Source organism: Bombus vancouverensis, chromosome 7 (genome assembly GCF_051014615.1).
Source record: "Bombus vancouverensis nearcticus chromosome 7, iyBomVanc1_principal, whole genome shotgun sequence".
Classification (NCBI taxonomy): Eukaryota; Metazoa; Arthropoda; class Insecta; order Hymenoptera; family Apidae; genus Bombus; species Bombus vancouverensis.
Window position 1 is genome coordinate 12336574 of NC_134917.1, and position 25414 is coordinate 12361987.

A 25414-nucleotide genomic window follows, 5' to 3' on the forward strand; every position below is an offset into this window, starting at 1 on the left:
ATCGAATTTCCATGCAAATTCGTATTTTTATAAAGCTTCATGTTTCATCCGTTGAATATTATAACTAGTACTATACTTTCGATATCTTGTATATTTTTGCAATTTAAAGTTTCTCAAAAATGCATAGAAATCTACGGTGTGGTTATAATAGATTGTTTAAAACGACGCAGATTTTTATCTGTTTTATCTGCGCTTTGTTATAAGGTAGCAAAAAGCGTATACAGTAAAGAGACACGTAATTTGATTGAAAAAAAAAAGAAAAAGCCGAGTTGATCTCCGCATTTGCTCTATATCTTTGTTTTAAGAAAGAAAATTCATCGCGATGTCTGATTATATCCTTCTTAATAAAGATTGCTATGACGTATATTTTTCTACTGCCGAAGTAGCTGAATTATCCAGAACAGTTTCACGTGTCTGCAGATTTTCAGCACAAATAAGATATACTTCTCATGATTGGACCAAGTAAAATAGATTTAAAGCTTCATTAGGAGAAATTAAATAGTTTCGAATCGCATCGAATTTAAAGTTTCCATGTTCTAAGATACTTGATACAGTGGAACACGTTTGTACTCGTACAACATCGTTGGATAATGAATAATCACACTGACAAGAATTCTTACGCAAAGTGAGCTGCACGTAATAATGGTCGGCTGCGTGAACGCAAGTCTCAAAGAAGGTAAGCCCATTGTCGGTAGAGTGGCTCAAACGAAATAAATCGGGCGGTTTGAATACGATAGGGAACGGGGCCGTAAGTTACAGTGAATTAAACCATTCTTCATATCGTGACATATTTTACATCCTGCTATCATAACGTCGGTTAATCATTGCTCAGCCAGGTGTAATTTATTGTTACGCTGGCAAAAATGCGAACGCCATAACGGTACGAGTGTATTTTTCCTTTGTAAAGTATGGTTCCGAGTACCGCCTAACTATGCTAATTTCAATCGTAACTCACATACGGTACAATTACGAATGTATTCATTCATAAAATTGATTCAGTGTTAACAACAGAGGAATATGGAGGGCAGATAAAGTGATGTATGCGTTGGTGCCTTATCTTTACTTCCTCTTCGCTCTGCCTTTTACTTCTTTCGTGTCAAACCAATTCCGCGTATTCGGCATCAGAAACGTCGAATATTTGTCATTTGAAGATATCTGCATTTAGACACCGTGTATGTTGGTCAATTTTTATTATCGAACGAATTCGAGGAGCAGGATTCACCGACGAATAATGCGACTTTAAATGAATTTATTTTACCTTCGATCGTTCTTTCATCTACCCAACTTTATCTACTCTGTATCGATCATTTTCATTTACGGAGAAGTATTAACCCACTTATACCGAGAAGCTATTAGTTTAGCAGATATCTTAACTTCAGTTCGTCGAATTCAACCGCTTCGCATCTTTCCTTCTCTTTCGCTCGTTAAACTTGACGAATGGAAGTTGAAGTATCTGATAAACCGATGGTCTTTCGATACAAATAGGCTAATAGCTTCTCCCGGGGAGAATATCCAGCTGGATGGACCAATCTTACAAAAACGATACGGCGTTATTTAAAAAGATGCTTTCAGCATCTGAAAAAGTCAGATTTAATATCTCGAAACGTACAAAGCATTGAAGGATCAAGTTATCTGACATTCGTCCGATCAGGCACGTCGAATACGATCAATTCAAACGCCTTTTGACAAAGTTTTTCTTACTGACTCGTCCCGTATATCTAAACTCATGAAGTTATAATCATTTAGAGCGAACAATTTTGGCTACGATCATGGCTATTGAATCTTCGCATCTGCAACGCTCAAGGTCTCCTTAAAATCTTTCGCGATCCCGTTCGCTAATGGTTAAAGAACAAAAGAGAAAAAACAGACGTCTAGTCCGGCGCGCAATCAACACTCGATAAAGGTTTATCGCAGCGAACGCGAAGCTCGTGTATTTTTTCGTCTATGTTAAACGGCTGATGGAACTGTTGCGAGCCGTGTCGCATTCCAGCCGGTTCCTCAGCAGCTCAGCTGAAATTCTCGGCAGCCTAGATGCCGGAAGCGAAATCCGAGCGGTACGCTCGTGAGCGCGTAATTAACGGGAGTTCCTGAACAGCGAGAGAATACGTAGTATGTAAGTACTGGCGGTCGATATCTCGCGACCTCTCTCGGCCGACCGCCATCGGATCCGCGCTCAACATCGCACAGCCATACAGAAGCGAAAAGAAGAACCGAGTCTTACGAAACGAGATCCTGGCAACCGCATTCGTAATGCACCGAGCATTAAAGGCAGTTTATAAATATGCAACGAATGTACACACGTGTACCTGAGCGAGAAAAAACGATCGATCAATATTTATGCGAACACGCGGTTGCGTTTGGGCATCGAGCGGGTTAATTCGAACGTCATCGGAGGATGAAAAAAAAAGTCCTTTTTTAGACGCGGTCCTTATTGTAATTCTTCATTTACGATCGTTACTTAAATATAATTAGGATCCTGATGATCATTCGAATGCACACGGGATGATTCTAACAATTGGGTTAAACGATAAAAAAAAAAAAATTATGTAAGTGATCCAATATCGTTTAGTGAGATATGGATATATTTTATTTTTTCACAAATTTTTAAGAAAGTACTTAATTTCATTATTAAACGTTTTAACGATTGCATCTTAGCACATCTCGGTGATTGTTTAAATACGAGTATCGAACAACTAAACGATATTTTAGGAACAGGCAAGAAACGTTTAAAGAATACTTGGAAAGTAACGGCGAAACTATAAGACTAACTATAATATTCTTTTTAGAACGGAATTCTACTAGAATTCTTTTTTCCAACGGAGAAAGTTAAAAGAGCGGTACCAGTTAGTTTGAAATGTTTTACCTCCTTGCAAGCATTAGAAAACGTATTTATCTTTGCACTAGTGCGAAATACATCATCTTCTTATCTAACAGCTAAACAATCGATAACAAGGCACCGCAGTGCTCGGTTCGACCTACTTTTCTAATATCAACACTGAACGTTTTAAACGGGAAGCTTACTCAGTGGCTACGTGCCTTTACTGACTGAAATAATTCTTTTTTTTTTACGTAGCTTGAAAAACTAATTGCGATTTTATAAACTTTATTCGGTATTTATATATTGTACGATCTCAGTGTTGCGATAATTTACGAAATAATGCGATTACTTTACGATTTATAGAGTTACAGATATTATAGTATATTCCACGATCAAGAAAAAAGACTTTTCTAAAAAAAGAGGAATAGCGTTAGAATTGTTATTACATTTTCTAATTCTTTTTTCAACACTATACATATCCACAAGAAAATACACGAGCTTCTAACGATAATACACGTACTGAATACTTTTGCAATTTGCTAGAATCTCTGGAAATAGAAAGTGTGCACATACTTGCATTACTCCACACACGTATATCAATGAAGATAAACCAGATATCACACTGCAAAGTCTATTCTTCCTCGTCTCGTGCAATTGCTCTCATTGAATGAATTTATCAATAACGTTATCGAAACTTCAAAAGCATCACGCGTCTTATCGATTACCAGAAATATCTTAACGTTTTGTTATCACGTTCCATTATTACATATATCTGAACGTGCCAAAGATACTGTTCTCGAAATTTATTCCCTTAAAATCTATTACCATTTTCATCGTTTGTTCCTCGTAGGGAGGAAACATTTTCGTATCCTTCGTATCCTTCTCTTCCTGGTCGCAATGAAAAAGCTGCGGCGCCTGGATCGCACCACGAGACGTATTGTTTACGCGCGCGTGGCGTAACCCTAAGGAGTGCGCAGAGCTTTTAAAGCAGGAAGGGGGCGAGGAAAAACGGGAGCATCGGATCCCACGACAGATCCTCTCCGATCCAGAGAGACAAGCGAGTCGCGTATACACCCACGTGCGCCGGTCGACGAGGTACGGAGAAGAGATTCGGGTTTCCCGCATGAAGGAGGAGGACGCGAGCCGCGAGACGAAGAAGAAGAGGAAAAGAGGAGAGGGCAAAGGCGGCTAATGGTAATGGTAGCAAGTCAGTGTCTCTCGGTCCGCCGTCGAAGCCGGTACATATTCACCTCGTCGTGGTCCACGTATGCACTCGGTCGCTTTTTCCTCGCGGTTTCGCGATATTTCGAAAGAGGGTCTCGATCGATCGTGTCCTCTCTCCGCTTGCAAGCGTTCACCTTTCGAAGAGGAACCGGCGGTCTCGTCGATCGACCGAGGACGGGTTCTTCGATCGAGTAGCTCTTTTTCTCTTCCGGTCAGCGAGCTCTCCCTTTCGCGATCTCTCCCCGTTGGAACCTTTCGATCCGACCTTTGGCGCCGTGGCTCTTCTCGCCCCTATGAATCTTTCATCGGCGCTCCCTGGCTGAAAGTGTCGACGGCCCTGTGAGTCGAAATCCTCGCCGATTTTTACGCGTAACAGGAGCGTCTCTCGTGGACACCGCTGGAGATCGCACGACGGCCCCCGAGGGAATGCGCGCAAGAAACGGCCACCGCCTGGAACGAGATTTCGTAGATCCGCGCAACCTCCTTTCTTGGTTGCCGTAAAAAAGAAAAGAAAAGAAAAGAAAAAAAAGAAACTAGCATGATTTATGAGTCGCGTCAATCGCAGCGGCTGATCCACGCCGCCAGCTAACACGCGTCCGTCGCTCGTTCCTCGAATCGAATATTGGACCGATGGTTGCCATCTTCGCGCTATCTGTGCTCTGACGAACGAGGAATCGGCCAAGAGACTCGATAAGTGATTACAAAGTCGAAATGAACCTGTTCTCGTGGTACGGTTGAGGATCAAACGCGCTGTTACTTTCGAGGTTCCGTTGCCAGGTAGCGTTATTAGAAACTGATATTCCGATAGTATCCAGTTAGATGGTAACAAGTTGAATGATATATTTTATTGAAACGAGAGGTGATCAAATTAGAATTATTTAACGAATGTAAAAGCTTGTCGAAGAATGTCACGGGGTTCGATTATTAAAGACTCTTGCAACGAGCAAGTGGATAAACTTAAACGTGGTCGCGAAGTCGAAGCTACTTCGTAAAGATAAGTCTACGAATAATTTGCAATAAGTTAGAACGATAAATAATAATGGAAGAACGTCGTGAACGATAGTTACGGAAAAGCCAGTGCCTTAATAGTATTTCTTCTCGCAATAAATCAGTGAACGAACATAGTGATAAATTCAAGTTAACGATTGTTAAACTATTTTCAAAGCAAACCTATTTGATCGAAACAACTTGACTTCGAAGACAACGCAGACAACGATCGCAGAGTTACATTTGTCCTTCGAATCGCCGTCGCAAGTGCAATTACGAGACAAACCTGCCTGTTGAAGAAATTATTATTATTATTATCAGTGACTCGGGTTAGGCCAGGATTTTGCTTCGCGACGACGCAATATACGAAGACAAACGCTGATCGTAAATCTGAAATCGTGCTCACGAGCCTAATTAAAAAGCGAACTTGTCCATTGAAGAACGTCTCGAATTACCATGATCGAAGACACGTGTTTCAACAGTGATTTCTTTGCAACGAATCGATGAATGCACTCAGGTTATCGTTATCGCGTTAGTTCTATTTACTTCTTAAACCGTCCTCGCAAGTCCGGCTTATTTACGAAAAAATTCCTCCGACGAATACCATCAAACGATTCGCGATCGACGAAATAATCAACGAACAATAATCGCAAACTTGAATCTATTTTTAAATCACCCTCGTAATTTTCTAACGAAAATCCGCTTACCCTAGAACATCTCGAGTTAACGATATCAAGAGCGAATTAATATCTCAACGGTGTTGGCGTTCGCCACGAATTAACGAACAAATCGAGACGGTGATCTCACAACTCCATCGAAATCGCGTCGAATCGCTATCGAAATTTTCGCGCTGCTTGCAACGAGCCAGCGTGCAAACTCGAGCGTTAATAGCAAAATAAAAAGTCACTCGAATCGTCGTTACAACTTGTATCCAAGAAATCACCGAACTATCAGAAACTGTGAAAATATCGAGAGAGAAATATCAGCAAGATCGATTGTACCAGCCGAAATCGCGTCAAAAGAGAAGATCCATCGCGCGTTCAGCAAGCGCACCCTTGTTCTCCAGTCCGCTTATCAAGGTCGACATTCTCGAAGCCGATCCATTGCTCGGAGATGACAGCGTGATGATAGAGGCGCGGAGGAACGTGCCGGTGCTTCCTGTGAGCATGGGGTAGAAATGTACCCCGGAAGGTCAGCGTGGACCCGGGGCGTCCTGGCCCTCGGAGTAGGGGCCCTGTTTCTGCTGGCATGGCGGATCGACACGGCCGGCGACGCGTTGTCTACGTCCACGCCGATCGATTCGGACAGGAACTATTTCAGCGTGGCTGTCGCGTCGTCCCGATCGAGCAGTCGGCGCGACATCCACGGGAAAAAAGAGGAACGGCCGAGCGACGGGCCGGGAATCGAGGGGCAGGATCGACAGGCTTCCAGCCAGGATTATTCAGCGACCGACCAAGAAACGCGGACCCCGACCGACGTCCATCGGAATGCCGAACCTGACGGGGAACACGAGGCCAGCTATTCGGAGGAGATCTCGCTTCCGTGGTCGGATCCTCGAAGAAACGAACGTCCGAAGAGTTATTTGCGCGGAACGTCGCGTCCGACGAGAGATTTCACGACAACCGATGGAGGATCGGCGACGAGCTTCGCGGAATCGTCGGATTTCGTGGGAAGCGACGCGTCGGGAAGTTACACGGTCGATAAGTCGCCTGTAAGAAATTTGGAGAGCGGCGATGGAAAGAACGAGGTAGACGGAGAAGCTACGAGTTTTTCGATCGCGAGTTCACTCGCACCGCGGAATGTGGTGAAAAACGATGGTGACGCTGATAGGAAATCCAAGAGTCACGTGGTGGAACCGAGCAGAAGTACAGAGGACGAAGGTAATTCTAGATCAGCGGCTTATTCTATCGAGAAGCCGCTTCCGTCGTCCAACTTCGACAAAAATGATCTCGTAGAAAACGCAGAAGGCAATCGCGTGTCGATAGATGGTTTAACAAGAAGCTCGTTTCTATGGTGGAATGTTGAAAGGAATGATAAAAATGACGGTGGATCGAAGAGTTATTTGGTTGAAGGGTTACATCCGTCGTGGAGTTTCGTGAGAAATGATCGGAGAAACGACGATCGAAAGTCGGTAAGTTATTCGGTGCCAAGTTCCTTTCCAATATGGCATGTGAAAAGGAATGACGGCGAATCAAAGAATTACGCGGTGGACAGCTCGCTTCCGTCGTGGAGACTGGAGAAAAAATATGGGATAAAAGATGAACACGATGGTGGTTTAACGAGTTACGCGGTGGAAAAGTCATTTCCGCTATTGGCTTCTGAAAGAAGCGATTACATCGGCAATGAGAATAATGGCGCGTTGACGAGTTATTTGGATGAGTCTCTTTCGTTGCAGAATCTGAGGAAAAACACGGGAAACGAAGATAATTACGGATTGATGTATTTCGCGGGAAATCCTATGGTTTCTGTAGAAAATGAAGATAATTACGAATCTATAAGCGATCCGTGGAACGGCGCAATTTCATCGCGGGATTTAAAAGAAGAAACCGATAACGCGTACGATAAAGGTAATGGAAAATCAATTAATCGCGGTGTAAAAGTGTCATTAACTGGCGAGGGAAACGATCGTTCGTACAACGATTATACATCGACAGGCTATTCTCGTGAAAATTCGCTTCTTCCATCGGATTCTAAAAAGATCGATCTGATAGAAAATAAGCGTGGACCGGTGTACGGCTCAATTACGAGGAAAAGCGAAAATTATTGGAATGAAAACTCCCTTCGGTTATCGAATGCTGAAAAGATCGAGCTCATAGAAAATAGCCGCAGACCGAGGAAGATCTCGATTACAAAGAGGGGCGATCTCGCGTCGTTGAAAGATCCAAAGAGACGAACGAACGATAATGATGAGGCGAATTATACGATGTTTAGGAGCGAGGAAGCTGGAAACACGAGCGAGCAGGATGAGACTCGGTTTTCGAAGGATGACGAAGAGACCCGCGACGCGTTCAATGGCTCGGCTGTCGGTGAAAGGAGCGACGTTAAAGAGAATTTGTCGCACCGAGTGAATGGGCAATCGATGAATGAAGTCGGGAAGAGTTTGGGGCGAAGTTACTACTCGGACGCGGGCAACAGCCTTTCGCTAACCTTGCACGGGCAACGCGGTGAAAACGATGACGAAATCCATGGTCTGGCAAAAATGGAAAGTACTGCTATCTCCACGCGATATTCTCACTCCCTGCAGAGCGAATTAAACCACGAATTAACCTCCGTAAGCGACGTCGAAAGCCGGACGCAACGAAAACTTCTTTCGTACGATGTATCGTCTTCGACTTCTAAATCGAACGAGAAAAAAGAAATTCTTTCGAATATAAATAACGAAGATCCTCGTCATCGAAATGACCGATCAATCTCGACGGAATCTCGATTCGACCGCAGGGTCGAAAGGAAGCTAAACGTCGGATTCTCGGACGAGCTCGTCGCTGATTTCCATAATTCCGACCAGCTATCCGGCTTTGAAAAGGCAGACAGGGAAGAAGAATATAAACGAGACGAGGAATCGATCTCGGGATCGGCCGATTCCTCCCGAGCCAAGCCGCCTGTTCTCGCTGGAATGCAGAAGGACCGTGTGCTTTTTTTTCGCGAGGATCACGGGCCGACTCGATCTTCCGCAAAGACGTCCGAGACGTTCAGAAGCCGTAAAGGTCGAACAGTGGAACGGAATCGCGAGAACATCCTTGAAAGAGGAACGCGCGAGACGAGATCTCGCGATCGATCGCCTCCGGCCACCGATCCTTCCGTGGATTTTCGTGAGATGGACGCGGCGCAAGGTTACGCCGAGACACTCGCCGGATACGAAATAACGGATCGTCGAGATCGCCACGATGCGAACGTTCGTGAAGCCGGTCCTGCTTCCTCTCCGCTTCGTGGAAGCGGCCAATTGTTTGACGAACAGATAACGATGGTCCCTCCGGTGACCGATAAGTCGAACGCGGTGCAAGAATCGGCCGGCGAAAAGACTTTCGGTAAATTGAATTTACGCGATGGCTTCGCGGATATACGAAAGGATGGAAGGAGATTGGAGTGGGCAGACGGGATGTTGTTTGATACGAATAAAGTGCAACAGTTGGCGGACGAACAGGTAGATAGGAATATTCTCAGCGGAAAATTCTCCGGTCCGAGCGAAACGCCATGGTTCGAGGGTAAAAACGTATCCGAACGATTAAATTGGCACGGCGACTCGTGGAACGATCGAAGATTCGAAGTGGATTCGAGAGATGGAAGATCGTATAGTTTCTTGGAACTAGGACAATCCGAGAAGGATGAAACGCGGCAGAAATTTTCAAACGTTCGAGGACTTGCAACTAGATCGCCAGATACGAAATCGTCGGATTCTACGGTTACGATACAAAATCTTGGAAGGGAAGACGAATCCGAAGAATCGAATTTGCTTAATGAGCTTTCGAAGGATGAAAAATTTGGCACGAAAGTCGCGACGAAAGATCAGCAATTATCTTCGTCGTTCTTTCGGAAGGATGATTTACACCGTGAAAAACAGTCGATTATTCGTCGAAAGAGATACACGAATTACTATTCGCCGCAGTCTGCCACCCCCATGGCATACGTGCACATTCAACCGGCGTATCCGGTACCAACGGCACCAGCTGCGAACCGGAAGTGCGTACAGTGTATGTTTGTTTACAAACCGTGTTCTTCGCCACCTAGACCTCCGCCATTTAAGAATGCTTTTCCGACGAATAAGTATCAGGATTTGGCACTAAACTGGCATGGACTTAAATACGGTGAGTAACAGAATGTTAAAGGTGAAATTTTTATTACTTTCGATACGTTTTCATCCAGCTAATCATCTAGTCAATTATATGTAGAAATATATTTGCGAGGGAAGAAGAAATTTTGTGCGTATTATTGTAATGGAATTGAATATTACTACAAATTAAACAGTCGTGTCGAAAATGTTATCAGTGTTGATTATATAGTTGATAGAGCGTGTTGCATCGAGGTAGGAATCTCGTGAGAACGTTGATTTCATCTGTTTCTTCGTTTACTCAAGGCATTGAAAGGAAAGGATTTACGGTGTTTGAATGGAGCACGCGTGTAGAATCTTCTCTTGGAAAAAACGAATATGTTTGGAAGAAATAGGAAAAAGGATTGGTGAACGTGAAAACGATTCTGTGGTTATGAAGATAGGAGTTGTTACGAAGAATTGTGAAATAGAAATAAAAGTTTGAGTGGAAACGTTTCTCATTGAACGTACAGGTGGAGAATACAGTTGCGTGCAATTAAACTAAATGTCAGATTTGTAATAAACTTGCAGCTAACATGTAACAGATAATTAAATTCTAGAATAGCTTTTCTAGGGTGTGAAGTTTTCTAAAGTCTCTAGCATACATTCTCCTTTTAAACTTTCCATTTCGTATGATATCCATGTCGTAGATAATAAAAATCTTGCAAGATAGTAAACTAAAATTCCAAGTTGTTCCTTGTAGCTTTTATCGCGGATAATACCGAGTGCATAATAATTAACATGAAACGTTAAACGTCATGCTCTATCTAAATGCACGTCTAAAACAACATTCTAATAACAAAGTTACGTAATCCTCCAATGTTCGTCCGAATTATTTATTTATTTATTAGGCATATAGTACAACAGGAGACAATAAATATAGAAGTTACAACGTTGCAAAAGTTAAGTTACGAGTACAACAGAACAGGAATAGATAAATAGATAGAAAAAGATATTGCATTAACGATTGTTTGAGCGTTAACTATCGTAAACGCCGAACGTCTAAACCTGTGAAAGGAGACATAGAAGAAATCAACTCGATCAGACATTACATTAGCATAGCACATATCCTGGTAATCGCGTCGCTGTTTCTAATATCGTTCACGAAGAATTCAAGCCGGAAAGCCATAGTATTACGCAAAGAACGCGAACATGCGTTAAAATTTACAACCTGAGGAAGCCGAGGGCAATCAACGAGATTATTTATAACCTTGAATTAAAAAAAAGAATATCGGCTATCTTGTTCCTGTTCTCCAACGTGATCGTAATATTCAATTTATGAAGTATGGGATCATTATAAAATTATGGTCGCGGCTGTATACCGAACAACCAAACGCACGTGACATAAAGCACAAGAATTCATGCTGTATTTTTTTCCACAATTTTCGTCCGCTTAGATCGATCGTGAAAGACCATATGACGCTAGCATATTCCAAATGGGATAAAATCGAAGAGTTGTAGACGATTCTAAGGGCGGCAGGATTTTTAAAATGCCAATAAAATCTGATTAAAACACAAAAACGTATCATTATATATCGGTTATTTTTAAAATTTGTAAAATTGCGGCGTTTGCCGCTAATGGTCTAAGAAAAATGCATTACACGAAAATACAGTGCTAAATCATATCAGGCGGGCTAATCATCTCTCTTTTCCTCGCAGAAGAAAATGCACGTGACTTTACAGCGGAAGTCTGCTTGTACCGCGCTCGACCAACGAACCTTAATTACGCTTTTTCCGTACGTTCACGGGGGTCGCAAAATTCGTTGAACGTATAAAACGTCGCTAGAGCATATCCCCTGGCGTTGATTGCAATTTATTGCTGCACCAGGTTCATTCCTAGAAAAACCGCGCCGACGAAACATCGCTCGGTTAATGAGCCGCGTTCGAGGCTCCTCAAGTTCGCCGCGAGGGTCGAAGGTCGAATCTCCGATCGACCTAACACGAGCGGCCGTGCCTTCACTCGACTTCCGTTTTCTCGGTCGGAGGAACCCTGAAGTACGGTTCGTTTCGCTAGGTTTGCATTTCTACGTCTTCCGATTACTATGTTTTTCAGACTTTTTTTAAACATTCATTCTGTAAAACTTCTGTAACTTTTCAATGTCTCTGCTAAAAGTAGGAATCCGACTGTAACTTTTCGTCGAATAGTTGAATATCTCATCTTTCGTTTTATCCAGCTATCAAATAATTTTGATGGGACTCTAAGGGATTTCCAGATTTTGAAAGAATCTTGCTAGAATTTCCAAAGGATTTGAAAAACCTTCTATATGATTTCTATGCAATTTTAAGGAAGCATTTGTTGTCAAAATTAATAAAAAATGTAGCGGAGAACTTTCGATACGTTTTTTTATCTTACTTAGTACATCCTGATACGATTTTGACTATAAACTTGTCCGTTGAAAAATATATAAGCTATATGCTCGAGACAGAACTTGTTTATTGGTTCTTATCGTTGGCATTTCAATACCCTGAAGAGGTACGGTAACGATTACACCGTGGGGTAGAGGAAACGAACGAGAGGAGGAAAAACGTAAATGGAAAGAAAAGTTCCACGCAAAGGTATCTGCGTAGGCACGTACCATTGAAGAACGACGAAGGAACTAAAAATATCGGCATATCAACGTGTCGGCAGATGTACGTGTGCATTCGCACGCAGAAAAGTGCGTGATGTCTGAGCAAAAGTGTGTTCAAGTAGAGATGGGATCGAGAGAATCGCAAGCGCTTAATAAAACACATTGTCCGAATAATTCCAAAAGTCATTGTACCGCTTGCAAACAATTCGAGAAACATACTTTTTGCACTGATCATATCGAAGGATAAGAGAAATAGTAAAAGCAATCGTATTATTAATTTGTAGATAAGATATCGACTAACGAATGAGGATAAAAGTAAAATGAAATATTTTTCTGTGTAACGCTAAGAAATGATGGATTTCACTCTGCCACTATCTTTCTCAAAATCATTTTTCTTTCTCCTTTCGTTTAAATTTGTATAGTATAAGCCATCTCGTCGGTTTCATAGCAGAGTGACACACTTTACCCTTTATATTTATTGAGTTATCTGTTCTCAATTGGTATGGATTTGGTAAAAAATAGCGAAATCGTTCGATAAGAAGTTTATTATATCGCAGACCTAGATCGTCTAATTAGAACACCGATGCACATAAAAATCGAGGCTTGTTTGATTTGTAGGCACAGCAATTATATACGAACTTAATTAAACATTTATATTATACGAACATAACGACACATGAATATAATTAATCATTTAAAAAACTTAAAAGACAAAATAGATTAAAGTTAAATAAACCAAATAATTGTTGTAAGGTTTCAGTTCGTATAATTATTGTTCTCGCTCGAGTAAATCAAATGTAGCAGTCGGAACAGATATCCCGATCTGAGTAAGAGTTAATTCAATGTTTAATATAAAAGAAATTCACGTTTCTATTATTCCAACATCTTTGTCTCCGTATTAGTTCAGTTACGGCAGGTTCTACTGTATTTCGAAATACTTGCCAGTTTTTCCAAATTACATGGCTGGTTTTTTACCAACCACCATCGCTGTTATTTAAAATACTTTCACGCTACTGCTATACGACTAGTTTTTTGCTCGCATAGCACGAACTCCGGCATGGATTCCCATTAATTACGTCACGAATGCGGTTAATGACCGGTATCAATCACAAGAACGTACAACATAATCGAATTGAACACGATTCTTTGCGATCGTTGGTAGAAATGCACGGTCCTGGTGGCCTCGGTGAGGATCTTGTTCGCCGTCTTTTAATTAACGCCATTCCCATCAGCTAATATTAATTGAGTTTTTTATTTAGTATATGTAACGTTCCATCTATTATTACGAGATAAATTTTTTGCTAGTTTTACAGATTGCACGTAATACTCAGCAATTTTATTGTAGTATTGGACGAACATTAGGTTCATTTACTTGATTATGCAATTTTCAGATACTTCTCAGTAATTGATATCGAATTTTGAAACCGTGAGACATTTTCAAACACATATTTGATTTATCAGATTGGACTAAAAGCTTTTTTGTTTCTTCCAATCGAAATGTCCATTTAAGTTTATCAGGTTCTTTTCTCTTAAGGAAAATAATTTTCTTACACATATCACATTCTTTTCGATATTTTTTAGATCAATTATAAGGTCGAGATTATTATATCTGAAATGTTATATGACATTTTTCACATACTACTACCTCGTTGTATACAAAAATGATCATAATCCGTAAATTGTAATATTATGCTTCAATGAATTTGGAAGACATTGCCAATGCTTCTTCGACATACTTATAATTTTTAGCCTAACTTCTTCCTTAACGAACATCCAAGACTTCGTTCTTATGTCTCGAAAGTTATGAATCGACACAATATCAGAGATAATAGAGTACCTAACTAATTATCTTTGCGTACGTATTTTTGCAATGTTATACCGTGACAGATATCACGATCTACTATTTATCGGGTACGACGCATGGTTTCCGACCTTTCTCGTTCGGCTATACACAGATTCCAGATGCTATCTGATAAGAGATATCGAAATTGACATCGTTATTTGTATAGCGCGGCACAAAGAAGCGATGCACGTGTTGCAAGGATATTTGTAATTAAACTCGTCGTGGTCGCTTTGATCAAAGTTTGAAAAATACCAAGTATCGGCTACACGTGCATTTTCGAAAGATGAAACTTGGAACGAGCAATTACTCGTATCCATAATTAGTGACTGGTTATACATCATCGCCGATAGCAAAATCTTATGTTTTAATTACAAACTTAGCGGATGATATACGGAACGAGTACTAGAAATCTTTGTCTCGATTTAATAAATTATTAAACCTTCAAGTATAAAAGTTAACGATAGGTGGCTATCTTAATGTTTCGTTATCGTCCGTACTATTATTAGATATGACATCTTTTTTCCTTAGTTGAAAGTAGCGAGAAAAGTTCAGGTTTGATAATAGCGTTTGTTAAACTAGATTTGTCATCGTATTGGAAATATTTTAGCAATTACATCACGAAGTAGAAGAGATTCAAAATAACAGTTGTTTTAAACATTTTCTGGCAAAAGATCATCGAGTAAGAATTAATTTCTCTTAAGAAGAATTATTTAAATGGAAGCCAATTACTGATAAACCTCGATGAAATTTCTCAAAAAGGAAATGATTAAAGAATATTAACTTTCAATTGTTCTCGCTACGATAACCATTATAAATGATCAAAATTTTGGTAGTAACCAATATAAATGATCGGAATTCTTCTCGGTTATTATATTATCGATAATCAAAATAAAATTCGATAATGGTTACCGGTAACCAAAAAGAAAAAGAAAAATTCCAATCATTCATACGGTTTACTGGTAACGAAAATTAAATTCCCCTTATCGATAACGATTATCGGTAATAAAAAAAAATGTTTGATTAAAGATATTATCTCTTATAGCATAACATTAAAATTTTATCTTATAGAAATTATGATCTCCGCTAAGTAGTCGTATTTATTTTAAAATATCTTAATTAACATTTGAAAGTTACTATAACGAAAGAGTCAAATAATTATCTGAAGTTTTATGAGAAGTAACAATCTTTTACTAATTTGTAACGCGTATTATTAACGTCACCTTAGTCAGATCATAGCGCAAGAAGATTACCGCTGAGGCTGCGTGAATACCGTGCGAATATTCGCAATGTTGCATGGCCACCCGTGTCAGGGTGGTCATCCACGTGCACTGGCCTTCGAGGAAGGCCTCGTAACGCGCTCTTTATTAGCGCACTGCTTGCATACCTTTATTAACATTCCGATCGGCGACGATGTAACTTGTCGATACGAGGATGGGCTGATGATCGGAGCCAGAACAGAGTTTTATGCCTCTCGATTATTAATGGCAACGAGTGGTGAATCTTCGAGCACTGTTACATCGTATAACCATCTACTAGGAACTCGTAAAAATAAATTTCTTGATTTAACAATGACGGAGAATTAACGGTAACGGGAAAAAGCGTCAACTACGTTGCTCACACTGTCTTTTATTAAGCACAGTATCTTAGCATACGATAGCATCGACAAAAGTTTATCAAAAAATTGCGAAGAAACGTAAAATTTATAGGGGTTTTAGAGCTTTTGCTTCGTTGTCAAAATAATCGCTGAACAATTGGTCGTATTCTCTTCGAGGAGAATCAGAGAAAGGAAAATTCATCGTAAGCCGACGAGCATATCTAACGCGTTAACAGACTTGCCTTGACTCAGAAGAATACATAGATTTTAAGTTTTATATTAACAGCTACTTAATGTAGCCACTCGGGCTTCCATTTTTTACCATAGTAACTGCTCGAAAAGTGCACATTAAAAATGGTAATTTTCCTCGTAAAATTTTAATTATAATTACATGGTACCACGAAAGATCAACATGTGAAATTGCCGCACTAAAAATAAGTGTTAAAAATAATGAGATATAGTGACTTTCGTCGAACTAGAATTACCTGTAATTCTAGAGACGATGGAGGAGAAAAAACATTGGTGTCTAGACGCATCCGCACACGATCTCGTTTTTTCTTTCGTTCTATCGTTATTTCCATGATTTGAACCAACCACCGGCTTCTGATTTCTGAACTCGTTTTGTATATTTGTTAACGTCATAAAAAGCCGAAGAATGCGAATGAGACCAAATATTATAGAAATTATTATGCGAGTAGGAAGGAAACAATTTATAGGCTACTTAACATAAGAGTCTTATTACAAACTACTTTAATACAAAATTGTTGTTGAAATTTTCTTTCTACTCCCTATCGTTTTAATTGTATTTTCCGATCGTCGTATCCTCGCAACGAGCCGTCTTGCATTCGCTCGCTCATTATATCCATACGCATGAAATTTAATCATCGTTAATAACCGATAATTAACTACACATATAAGCCAATAACTATCTATAGAACCGCGCGTAACAATTACGGTTAAGCATTGTCGCTGTAAGAAAAAGAAACTTTGCCATTTCAATTCTCACACATTCTACCAACGTTTCTTCTAATCAACGTCCGTCAGGTCGTCAAAGCATCACGCGAGACGATAAGCGTAATTTACAACGATATTACGGCACCCTCGAACCCTTTACCCCTTTTCTAGCAGCACTACCTCTATTTACTCTTATTTTACGCCGTAAATTTATTCCTGGTTTGCTCAAACATATACGCACGCACAACGCACACACACGAGCGCGCATCGTCGTAGGTCTGGTCTTTCCTCCTCTTTTCTTATTTCCTCTGCAATAAACGCGCTCGAGATGTTCGCTCGCGGTATTTCATCGCTTCCTGTCGTAACCTTTTCAGCAAGACAGCGGACTTGGCCCACGTGCACCAGGTATGTACAACGGGACTCTTGTGAAAATGTGATTTACGGCTTGATTACCAGTCGTATCGCGCTCTTGCTTTCCCTTCGTGCCCGTGTAGACGCGTTGCTGTCACGTGGATTTGTCGGACGCCGCGAAAATACCAACAACGAGGTAGAATCGAGGAAATCGCTCTTGGAATTCGACACTGTAGTCGATCGAACGAGAAGAGTCAGAAAGTACAAACAAAACGGTCGCGTGATATTCACGTGATCGATGCCGCTGTAGTTATTAGCTGCCAGGTATCACCCTTTGTGGAAAAACCTGTAGTGGAATTGCCTTAAGCCGATTTTACGCTGCGTCACTTTGGAGGCACACAGTGGATTTCGCTTCTTTTTTCAATAGGCGAATGAAAAGGAAGATGAAAGCAGTCGTCACGCGTAAATTCGATTTTACCGCAGACCCTCGGCTCAGCCGAATTAATCCTTTAACCTACGATTTACGTTCGAGAATTTTGGTTCGAAAATGTAAACAAGCTATTATATCAAACCAAACGTAAATATTACGGGCATAGTAGCAGATGATCGGGCCAAATATAATATACAGGGTGGTTGGTAACTGGTGGTACAAGCGGAAAGGGGGTGATCTTACGCGAAAAAAGAAGTCGAAAATATAGAATAAAAATTTTTCGTTTGAGGCTTTGTTTTCGAGAAAATCGATCTCACTGTAGATCGTTGTCTCGATGGAAAAATTAAAAAAAAAATTAAAAAAAAATTTTTATTCTATATTTTCGACTTCCGCTTGTGCCACCAGTTGCCAACCACCCTGTATATTATGTTTGGCCCGATCATCGTACTACGGGCTATACACCCGTAGGTTAAGGGGTTAACAATGTTTTTAGCAACCAAACTGTGACCCAGCTTTGCCTCGCACATGTATCGAGCACGTGCACTTGTTTACATCTACTGACTCGTCACGTTACACCGACCGTAGGTGCAAATTGCAATGCACAACGAGTGCTGCAAATGTAAACCTTTGATCTCAAATAACGAGCCTGACTCGCCAATGTAGAACTGCATTTATCTGAACCTGTAGGAAGACAAACAGTTTATAGAATCGGAGTTCACGTAATAGGAGCTTACGCAAATGAATTTGACTGGTGGAAGTTCAAATCGTTAACTAAAATTTGGTTACAATAAATAATGGTAATAACAGGAATTTTTATTCCTGCATCGTATTTTATGCGAGTTTGTATGCAAATTTATTTTCTCGCATTTCAATCGCGAATAGAAAAGTGAAGCCTAAGCAGGGATGTGTTTCACCTATTTAATTTTATATAACGAGTACTGTATTTTGGATGTTTCATGTGAATTCTACTTGTAAAATGGTCAGAATTAAGAGAAGAATTTCAAAAACGTCAGGTATGTCAAGTATAAATTATATTCCAAACAATTAGTTACCAAATCCCTTGTTCTTACATATTTACCTTATATCTTCCTAATATGATGGAACAACGAACCCTTTTTTAATGTAATACGTATACGTCGAAATAATTAAAATAATTTGTTAAAAAACATTGAGCCTATAGTCGTATATAGATGCAAGACACGGAGAAAGATATACATATTTCACTTATCTGTATGATACTTTTTAATTACATAGTGCTAAATTAACAATCGTATAATTGGTAATAACAGCTGTTTCCTCCCGATTTTCGTGTGGTAGATGATTAGATGTTACCGCCGGTGCATGATTAACCAGGATAAAATGCCATTTATCATGCTTTCACTGGAATATCGAATCAAAGATACTCGGCGCATTAGCAATTCAATCGAATCGATCTCGCTCGTGCGTGTATCATTTCAACGCGTTGACAGCTGTTATTCGTTTTATCCGTGAAATAACGTCTCCGAAGCTTATGTAACGAGGTTGTAACTACCTTGTTTGTGCCACTTCCATACAACACCAGATTCCTCTAGCGACAGTGAAGGACATTTGCAAATAAATAACGCAAGTAATATAATTACTGCTTAAGAATGAAACTAGTTATCGATCAAAATTGTTAGGATGTTCGATACTTAGTTGGAAATTATACATTCGTAGATCTTACAGAAACGAATTATAGCTCGCTGAATGAGATTTCACACGGGCTACTTTCAATTTGAATAAAATTTAATCGAATAGAATAAAACGAATTGGATGTTGCTCGATAATTTTGTCATAGCAATATTCTGTCGACGTTGTACGTGCATATATTTCAATTTAATAGATTCAATTAGCCAGGATTTTTAATTATTCTAATTAAAAATTTGACTCGGTGCTGACTATCAGAACGCAGAAGTTTTTAAATCATTTCATTCATCGAAATACAAGCCTTAGTTCGTCAATCACTTCGTCAAACCTCTCGAAAGCTCGCAAATCCCTCTGCTACAGTCTTAAACGCTCTCAATCAATCCCTTCACCAGTCTAAACAAATCCGATTGTATTTCTCTTCTCTAACGAGGCATCAAGCGTATTCTGTCGATGAATCGATCGACAGACGCAACGAAAATAGCTTCGGTGTGCTATTTATGCAAGAATGGTTGCAACGTAGAAAGTGTCAAAACAACGACGACGACGACAATTAAACAGAAACTATCACGAATAAACAGAAGGAAAGTTACTTTGGTAGAAAACAGTTGCACGACGTGTGCAATGGGAAAAAAATAAGAGAACGAGTTGTTTCAAGGTTCAGACAGAGTCTCCTAATTCAGGATGAGGACAAAAAATTCGTGCAGCCAACGTTTTTACCGTAGTATATCGTGTTTAACGGGTGTGTGTAGACTTTCGTGACTGACTGTAGATCGTAGATGCACGAAAGCGTGGAATCAGGAAAAGAAGACGAGGAAGAGTTTACTCGCAGGCTCCTCGGAGGCTGCCGCTTGTTTCCTTCGCTCGCAACATACAATGCAATCCGTTGCAACGACGCAACACGCCTGAGGCAGTGCAACGCAACCTGCGGCCGCTTTGAACTGTTCTTGCAGCTTGTAGATACATATATGTAGAACGTGTCTCGTGGTATCTCCAGCCAAACACGAGAAGTCGAATTTCCTTCCACCTTGGCAGGAATTTCGGTGCTCCTCTTCGGTAACTAGCTCGTGAATTATATTTTTTTATTGTTCGATAACGCAACTGGTCCCTTAACGTATAAATTTTTCTTCGGTTTACCGATAGAAAACGATGAGATTTCTTTGCGATAAAGATAATTCACGATCGAAATGGACGTAATGAAAAATGGATAAAATATTTAGTAAATATTTAATATATTAAATATCGTTCTTAACGCGAGGTTTTATGTATTACGCGTTAAACGTAAAATATTTGAACTGAAAAAGTAGCAGCCAACGAATTTTTCTCTCATTGAATCGGTTCAAATCGACTCGTAACATTACGCACATTACATGATTCATACTGATTACAATACAGTGAAAAGGTTTCGTTTTACTTTTTCGATTTATTTTTAATAGAAATATCCGCTTCTTTGGTTTCCCTTACGCGTCACGTAATTCCACGCAACGTGCAATTTACACTTCCTTAGATCGTCTAAACGACGACATCGTAGAAAGTTCTTTGAATTGCTAAACAACGTCACCTTTACTTTCAAACGCTTCAACTGTACGTGTAATATCCATCGTAAACTGAAAATCCTCGCTAGGGCGTATTATTCATGACACATTACAACCCCTAACACGGGAAACTTATTTTACCATTTAATCTCAGTGATCTGGCTCTGAATAACATCATCCATCCTTGACTGAAAGAAAAGAGGTAGAAAAAGGATACAATATCATCTTCCTCAATAATTTACCATCAACTCCATTTCTTACGTTATACGCAATCTTTATTCTGAACGGCGCCAGGTACTCTCGGAATCGTACTTATAGCACTGGCATTTATAATTATGTAAATCAGCTTCGATTAAACCAGCGAGTCCGTGTTTCCCTTCCTTCGTGTTTCTCTTTTCCTCTTTCGTCCTCTCGTCCCGAAGCCGCGACGCATCCCGCTCTTTTTCCTTCCGCGAGAGAATGAATGGAGGCACGCGTGTTATTTCGTAATCTGTGGCCAAGATCACCCTGTAAATTTCGGCACCAACTACGTTACTGAAATTCCATTTGGTGACCGGACTCGCGTCTTCCTCTCTTCTCACCTCTACGTGTATCTCAATCGACTTATTTCATCTTCTACGGTCCTAGGGATAATGACCACCCGATGAACAGTGGTCGTGATTTACAGCAGAGAGAAGAAGAAAGTGAAGGATTACGCTTATTTGCAAATGTACCTTTGTTTCTGCCGTTTCGAAGCGCTAATACTATCGCGCACCTATTTAAAAGTGACCGTTTGTTTTTTACCGAATTATGGTTGAGTCACCCATCGGAAGCGTATTGTTGTTGCACTCTTTGACTCGACTAATCCTTTGCGTCTGATTTATTAATCTTACAACCTTTTGTCAAACAAAGTTTCGAAAAGTTTGCGGAAATGTTTGAAAAGTTTTCGGGAGTTTCGTAAAGTGTAGTTTGAATATCAAATGATCTCTTCCTGGTGATTTCTTGTTTCTTTATTGTAGCTTTTAAGGTAGAAAGTTAGTTTAAATAAAGTTACTGTCTAACGCATCAGTGCATGATGGTTTAGCATGGTTTAGCCACCCTAAGACACCTTCTTCTCTTAAGTTCTCAGGAAATATATTCAGATATCGTCAAACATATCTGATAGATATACGCTATAATATATCAGGTGCGAGGAATTCTTTCTTAACTTTTCGAATTTCTTCAAATCTTTATCTAAAACCTATGCCAACTGTAATTCACAAAATTATATCTTTGCCTTCAGGTCGCGTACTATCCTTGCGGTGGCACTCAATAATCTTTTCTATAATTCTTCGAATTCTTTCAAACGATCTTCTCTTACCATAATAATTAAGTGAATAAGTAATTCGTAAATTTTGATCCATGTCTCGTTCCTTGATACCAAAGGATTTCATCTTAAGTAATAAATAACAATAGAAGAAAAAGAGATTTTCATCTTCGCTTGGGTAGAGGGATTTTTCTTCCAACCATCCGGACCGCTTTCTCTCTTCTTTTCTTCTAGGAATCGTAAAAAACGGAACCTAGGATGCCGGGATTCCAACCTGGGTCTTGAAGGTTAGTAACCAACTACGTTAATTACCACGCTACAGTCGTTCGGCTAAAGACAAGGTCACTGTGTAATAAACCACAGAATAGGAACCGTTGGAAAATTTTGTTGCCGAGTGCCGCTACAAATGATCAAACGTTGTTAAGAATTATTTTACAGAACGGAAAATCGATCTAAAATGTCTCGATAGTTTTTTTATCCTACCAACGCGTTGAAAATCCTCAACGACGATCGTAGAAACGTGAACTTCGTTAGAAACCATTCGAGGCTGCTATTTTGTTTCGATTTTCACCAAACTGCGGACAGCAACCTCAGCACGCTGCCCGGTTCACATGGTCAATTGAACTTTACGTTCAAGACAGATCGTTGGAGCTGCAATGGTGTGCAGCATTTTCAGGTGATTCGTATCCCGGAAAGAGCAAAGATCAGGAAAAAGCACGGCAAACAAGCGGCGAATCGACATAAGTCTACATCTGACTATCTGGATATCCGTCTTCTTCTTTTCACGAGCGCCCATAGATTTCGTGTTTCCTACTATTCTGCTCGTGTACGTAACCATCACGATCTCGAACACGTTCACGCTGACTCTCGCATCAGATCTGGCTACACGTGTTATTATTCAATAACAGGTGTAATGCCAGCCAGCACTATGCGCCTCTAATCCAGCCGCGTGCGAGGCAAACAAAACGTAGATGCACCACCGGATACTACGGCCGGTTATTATCTGCATACGTGAGAGTACTGGCAGTTTATACCTTGTGTTATATGGTATATGGTATGGTATATGCATACAAGGTGTTCCAGTATCGTAAGATATATTATTTTTGCAATTACGCTACAGCTATGCTACAATCCTTGAATTCGTACGTTTCAATTTAACCCTCGTTTTAACAAACGAAAAGTGATTTAAAGAGATGAACATAAGACTGAAACGAGAAATCGCGTGTATCAATGAGACTTTATCCCGTATTTTTCATATTTTGTTCAAGACGAAGATATCTTTTAAATACCTTAATTAATTATCTCAATTATTCAAAGATATTTACCATACAATTTCCTTTTTCTTTCTGTACGTTCTATGTTTGAAAGCGTTGCATATACAGTGCATTCTTACCTTTATCCCATCGGGTGAATTCTGGTTATAGGAATTCAGTATGAAATTTATAGCGTTCTAGTTATCCGAGTAAAATACGACATAATTTGGAAACTTGAAAATGGAATAAGCGCGACAGACTTAGGAAGAATACATTGTATTGGAATAGCCACGATCACAGATATTAAAAAACAAAAATATGATATCGAAAATTAGCATATCCTGGGCAAATTTTATATTTCCAGAAAACAGCACCAATCATCTTACTTATTATATACTTACTTACATACCTTCTTCGATATTCCACGCTCGTTCGTACAAAGTTTATCACGCGATATTTCCTACATTCCATCGTGTCCGCCACACGCCCCCAATCTCTCGCCATTACTTGCAAACGCCCAACTGCCATCGATTTCCAGCTTTTCGATGTTCTCTCTATCGGAGCAACGAAACAAGAGATAAAAGCGAATCAGCCGGATACGCGTCGCATAAATAATTCCACGCGTGTATTCCATAGTGACGAAGATCGCGATATTCCGCATCGGAAAGCCACGACCGGCGAGCGTAATTAAGTATGAGCAATTAAACAGTGAGTCGTGCGTCTATCCTTCGTCTCGTTATTCCACGAAACGCACGTTGAAATCCGCATGTCGATTAATCGCGTTGTCGTTGTTATCAAGGATAGTTTTTAGGGGAGAAGGTGAAGCAATTTAACGAAGAGTAACGTTGGCGTATGCAAAGCTCTTGTCGTTTATTAGGATATCGTCTTATCGCATTTCCCGCTGGAATCGCCTGATGAAGATGATAACATCAGCTGTTTAATCGTATAGAAGCCGAGATTAATTGGTCGATCGATAAAGAGAGAGAGAGAGAGAGAGAGAGAGAGAGAATGAGGTTTTAGAAATGGGATAGCGAGAAAACTGGAATTCCGAGGAAAGGCAGAAAGGCTACAAAAAATATTTGTACATATCTTCATTTTCAAATAAAATGTTTTCTTTCTTAATCAGATTTCACATTTCATTTTCATAGTGTTAAACTTTCGTAGTCATATGAAAACGAAACGAAGCTTAATGAGTTAACTCATGAAGAGTCGACCGTTGAGGTAACATTTCATTCGCAATTTTTTTTCAATCAACATACATTATCAAATTCAACTTTCGAACAATGTTGCTACGGAAAAGAACTCTAAAGAATCGTTTGCTATTTTTATCGATCTTATTTCTTCTGGCTAAACTTTCATCTATTATTTACATACTATTTGAAATATAAATTGAAATATGAACCATTGTAATGTTATAATTAATGAGTCCTTAAAGTGTTAATAAAACAAATGGCATGAAACTTAATGTATTAGGTCTTAATATAGATACATACGCAATTAATTAATATATAAATGCGATAATAAATACAATGACGTACTTCTGTAACCACTGTACAAGTTGAGATTTTTCTTGACTAAGTCGTAAGGGCGAATTTTCAACGTTGTTTTAGTATGCTGCTATTTCGAATTGCGAGTTTTGTGAACGAGAAAATAACACGTTATTAGCTGTATAATCTTGGTTAGGGCAGATCAAACGTTGCAACCGTCTTTTTACGTTTAACCCTTAACGCCGCAAGTGTGTTTCTCAAACACCACCGATGTGCGGCGCTCTATTCCAAATGTGCTTCTCAAGCACCACCGATGTGCGGCGCTTTATTCTAAATGTGCCTCTCAAACACCATCAATGTGCGACACTCTATTCCAAATGTATTTTTGGGTCTTTATTGCCAATTGTTTACAAATAAAAAATAATACTCCTCAGTGAGTACTGTGAGATCTGTGAACCTGTGTTTTAAAAAATTTCACACATTACTCAATTATAATTAATATAAACATTGTAATCAAAATTATATTACTTCTCAGATGAATAAAGTAAAAGATAAAATAAAATCTGACACTTAAAAACTTGCAAGTCGAAGTATGATGAGAATAAGTTGGAGTTGCC

At 39.8% G+C, this 25414-nt stretch overlaps 1 protein-coding gene across 2 annotated transcripts in view; it reads left to right on the forward strand.

Moving 5' to 3' along the window:
* Positions 1 to 25414, forward strand: part of wb (wing blister) — a 201805-nt gene that overhangs the window by 142179 nt on the left and 34212 nt on the right. The window contains exon 1 of one of the 2 annotated variants that reach the window (XM_033332526.2): positions 4042 to 9831. The exons of the other annotated variant lie outside the window; for it this stretch is intronic. Within the exon in view, the coding sequence (XP_033188417.2) occupies positions 6207 to 9831 (3625 nt within the window). The 5' untranslated portion in view covers positions 4042 to 6206. Of the gene's footprint in view, positions 1 to 4041; positions 9832 to 25414 lie in introns of those variants that run through there. 2 annotated transcript variants of the gene reach the window in all.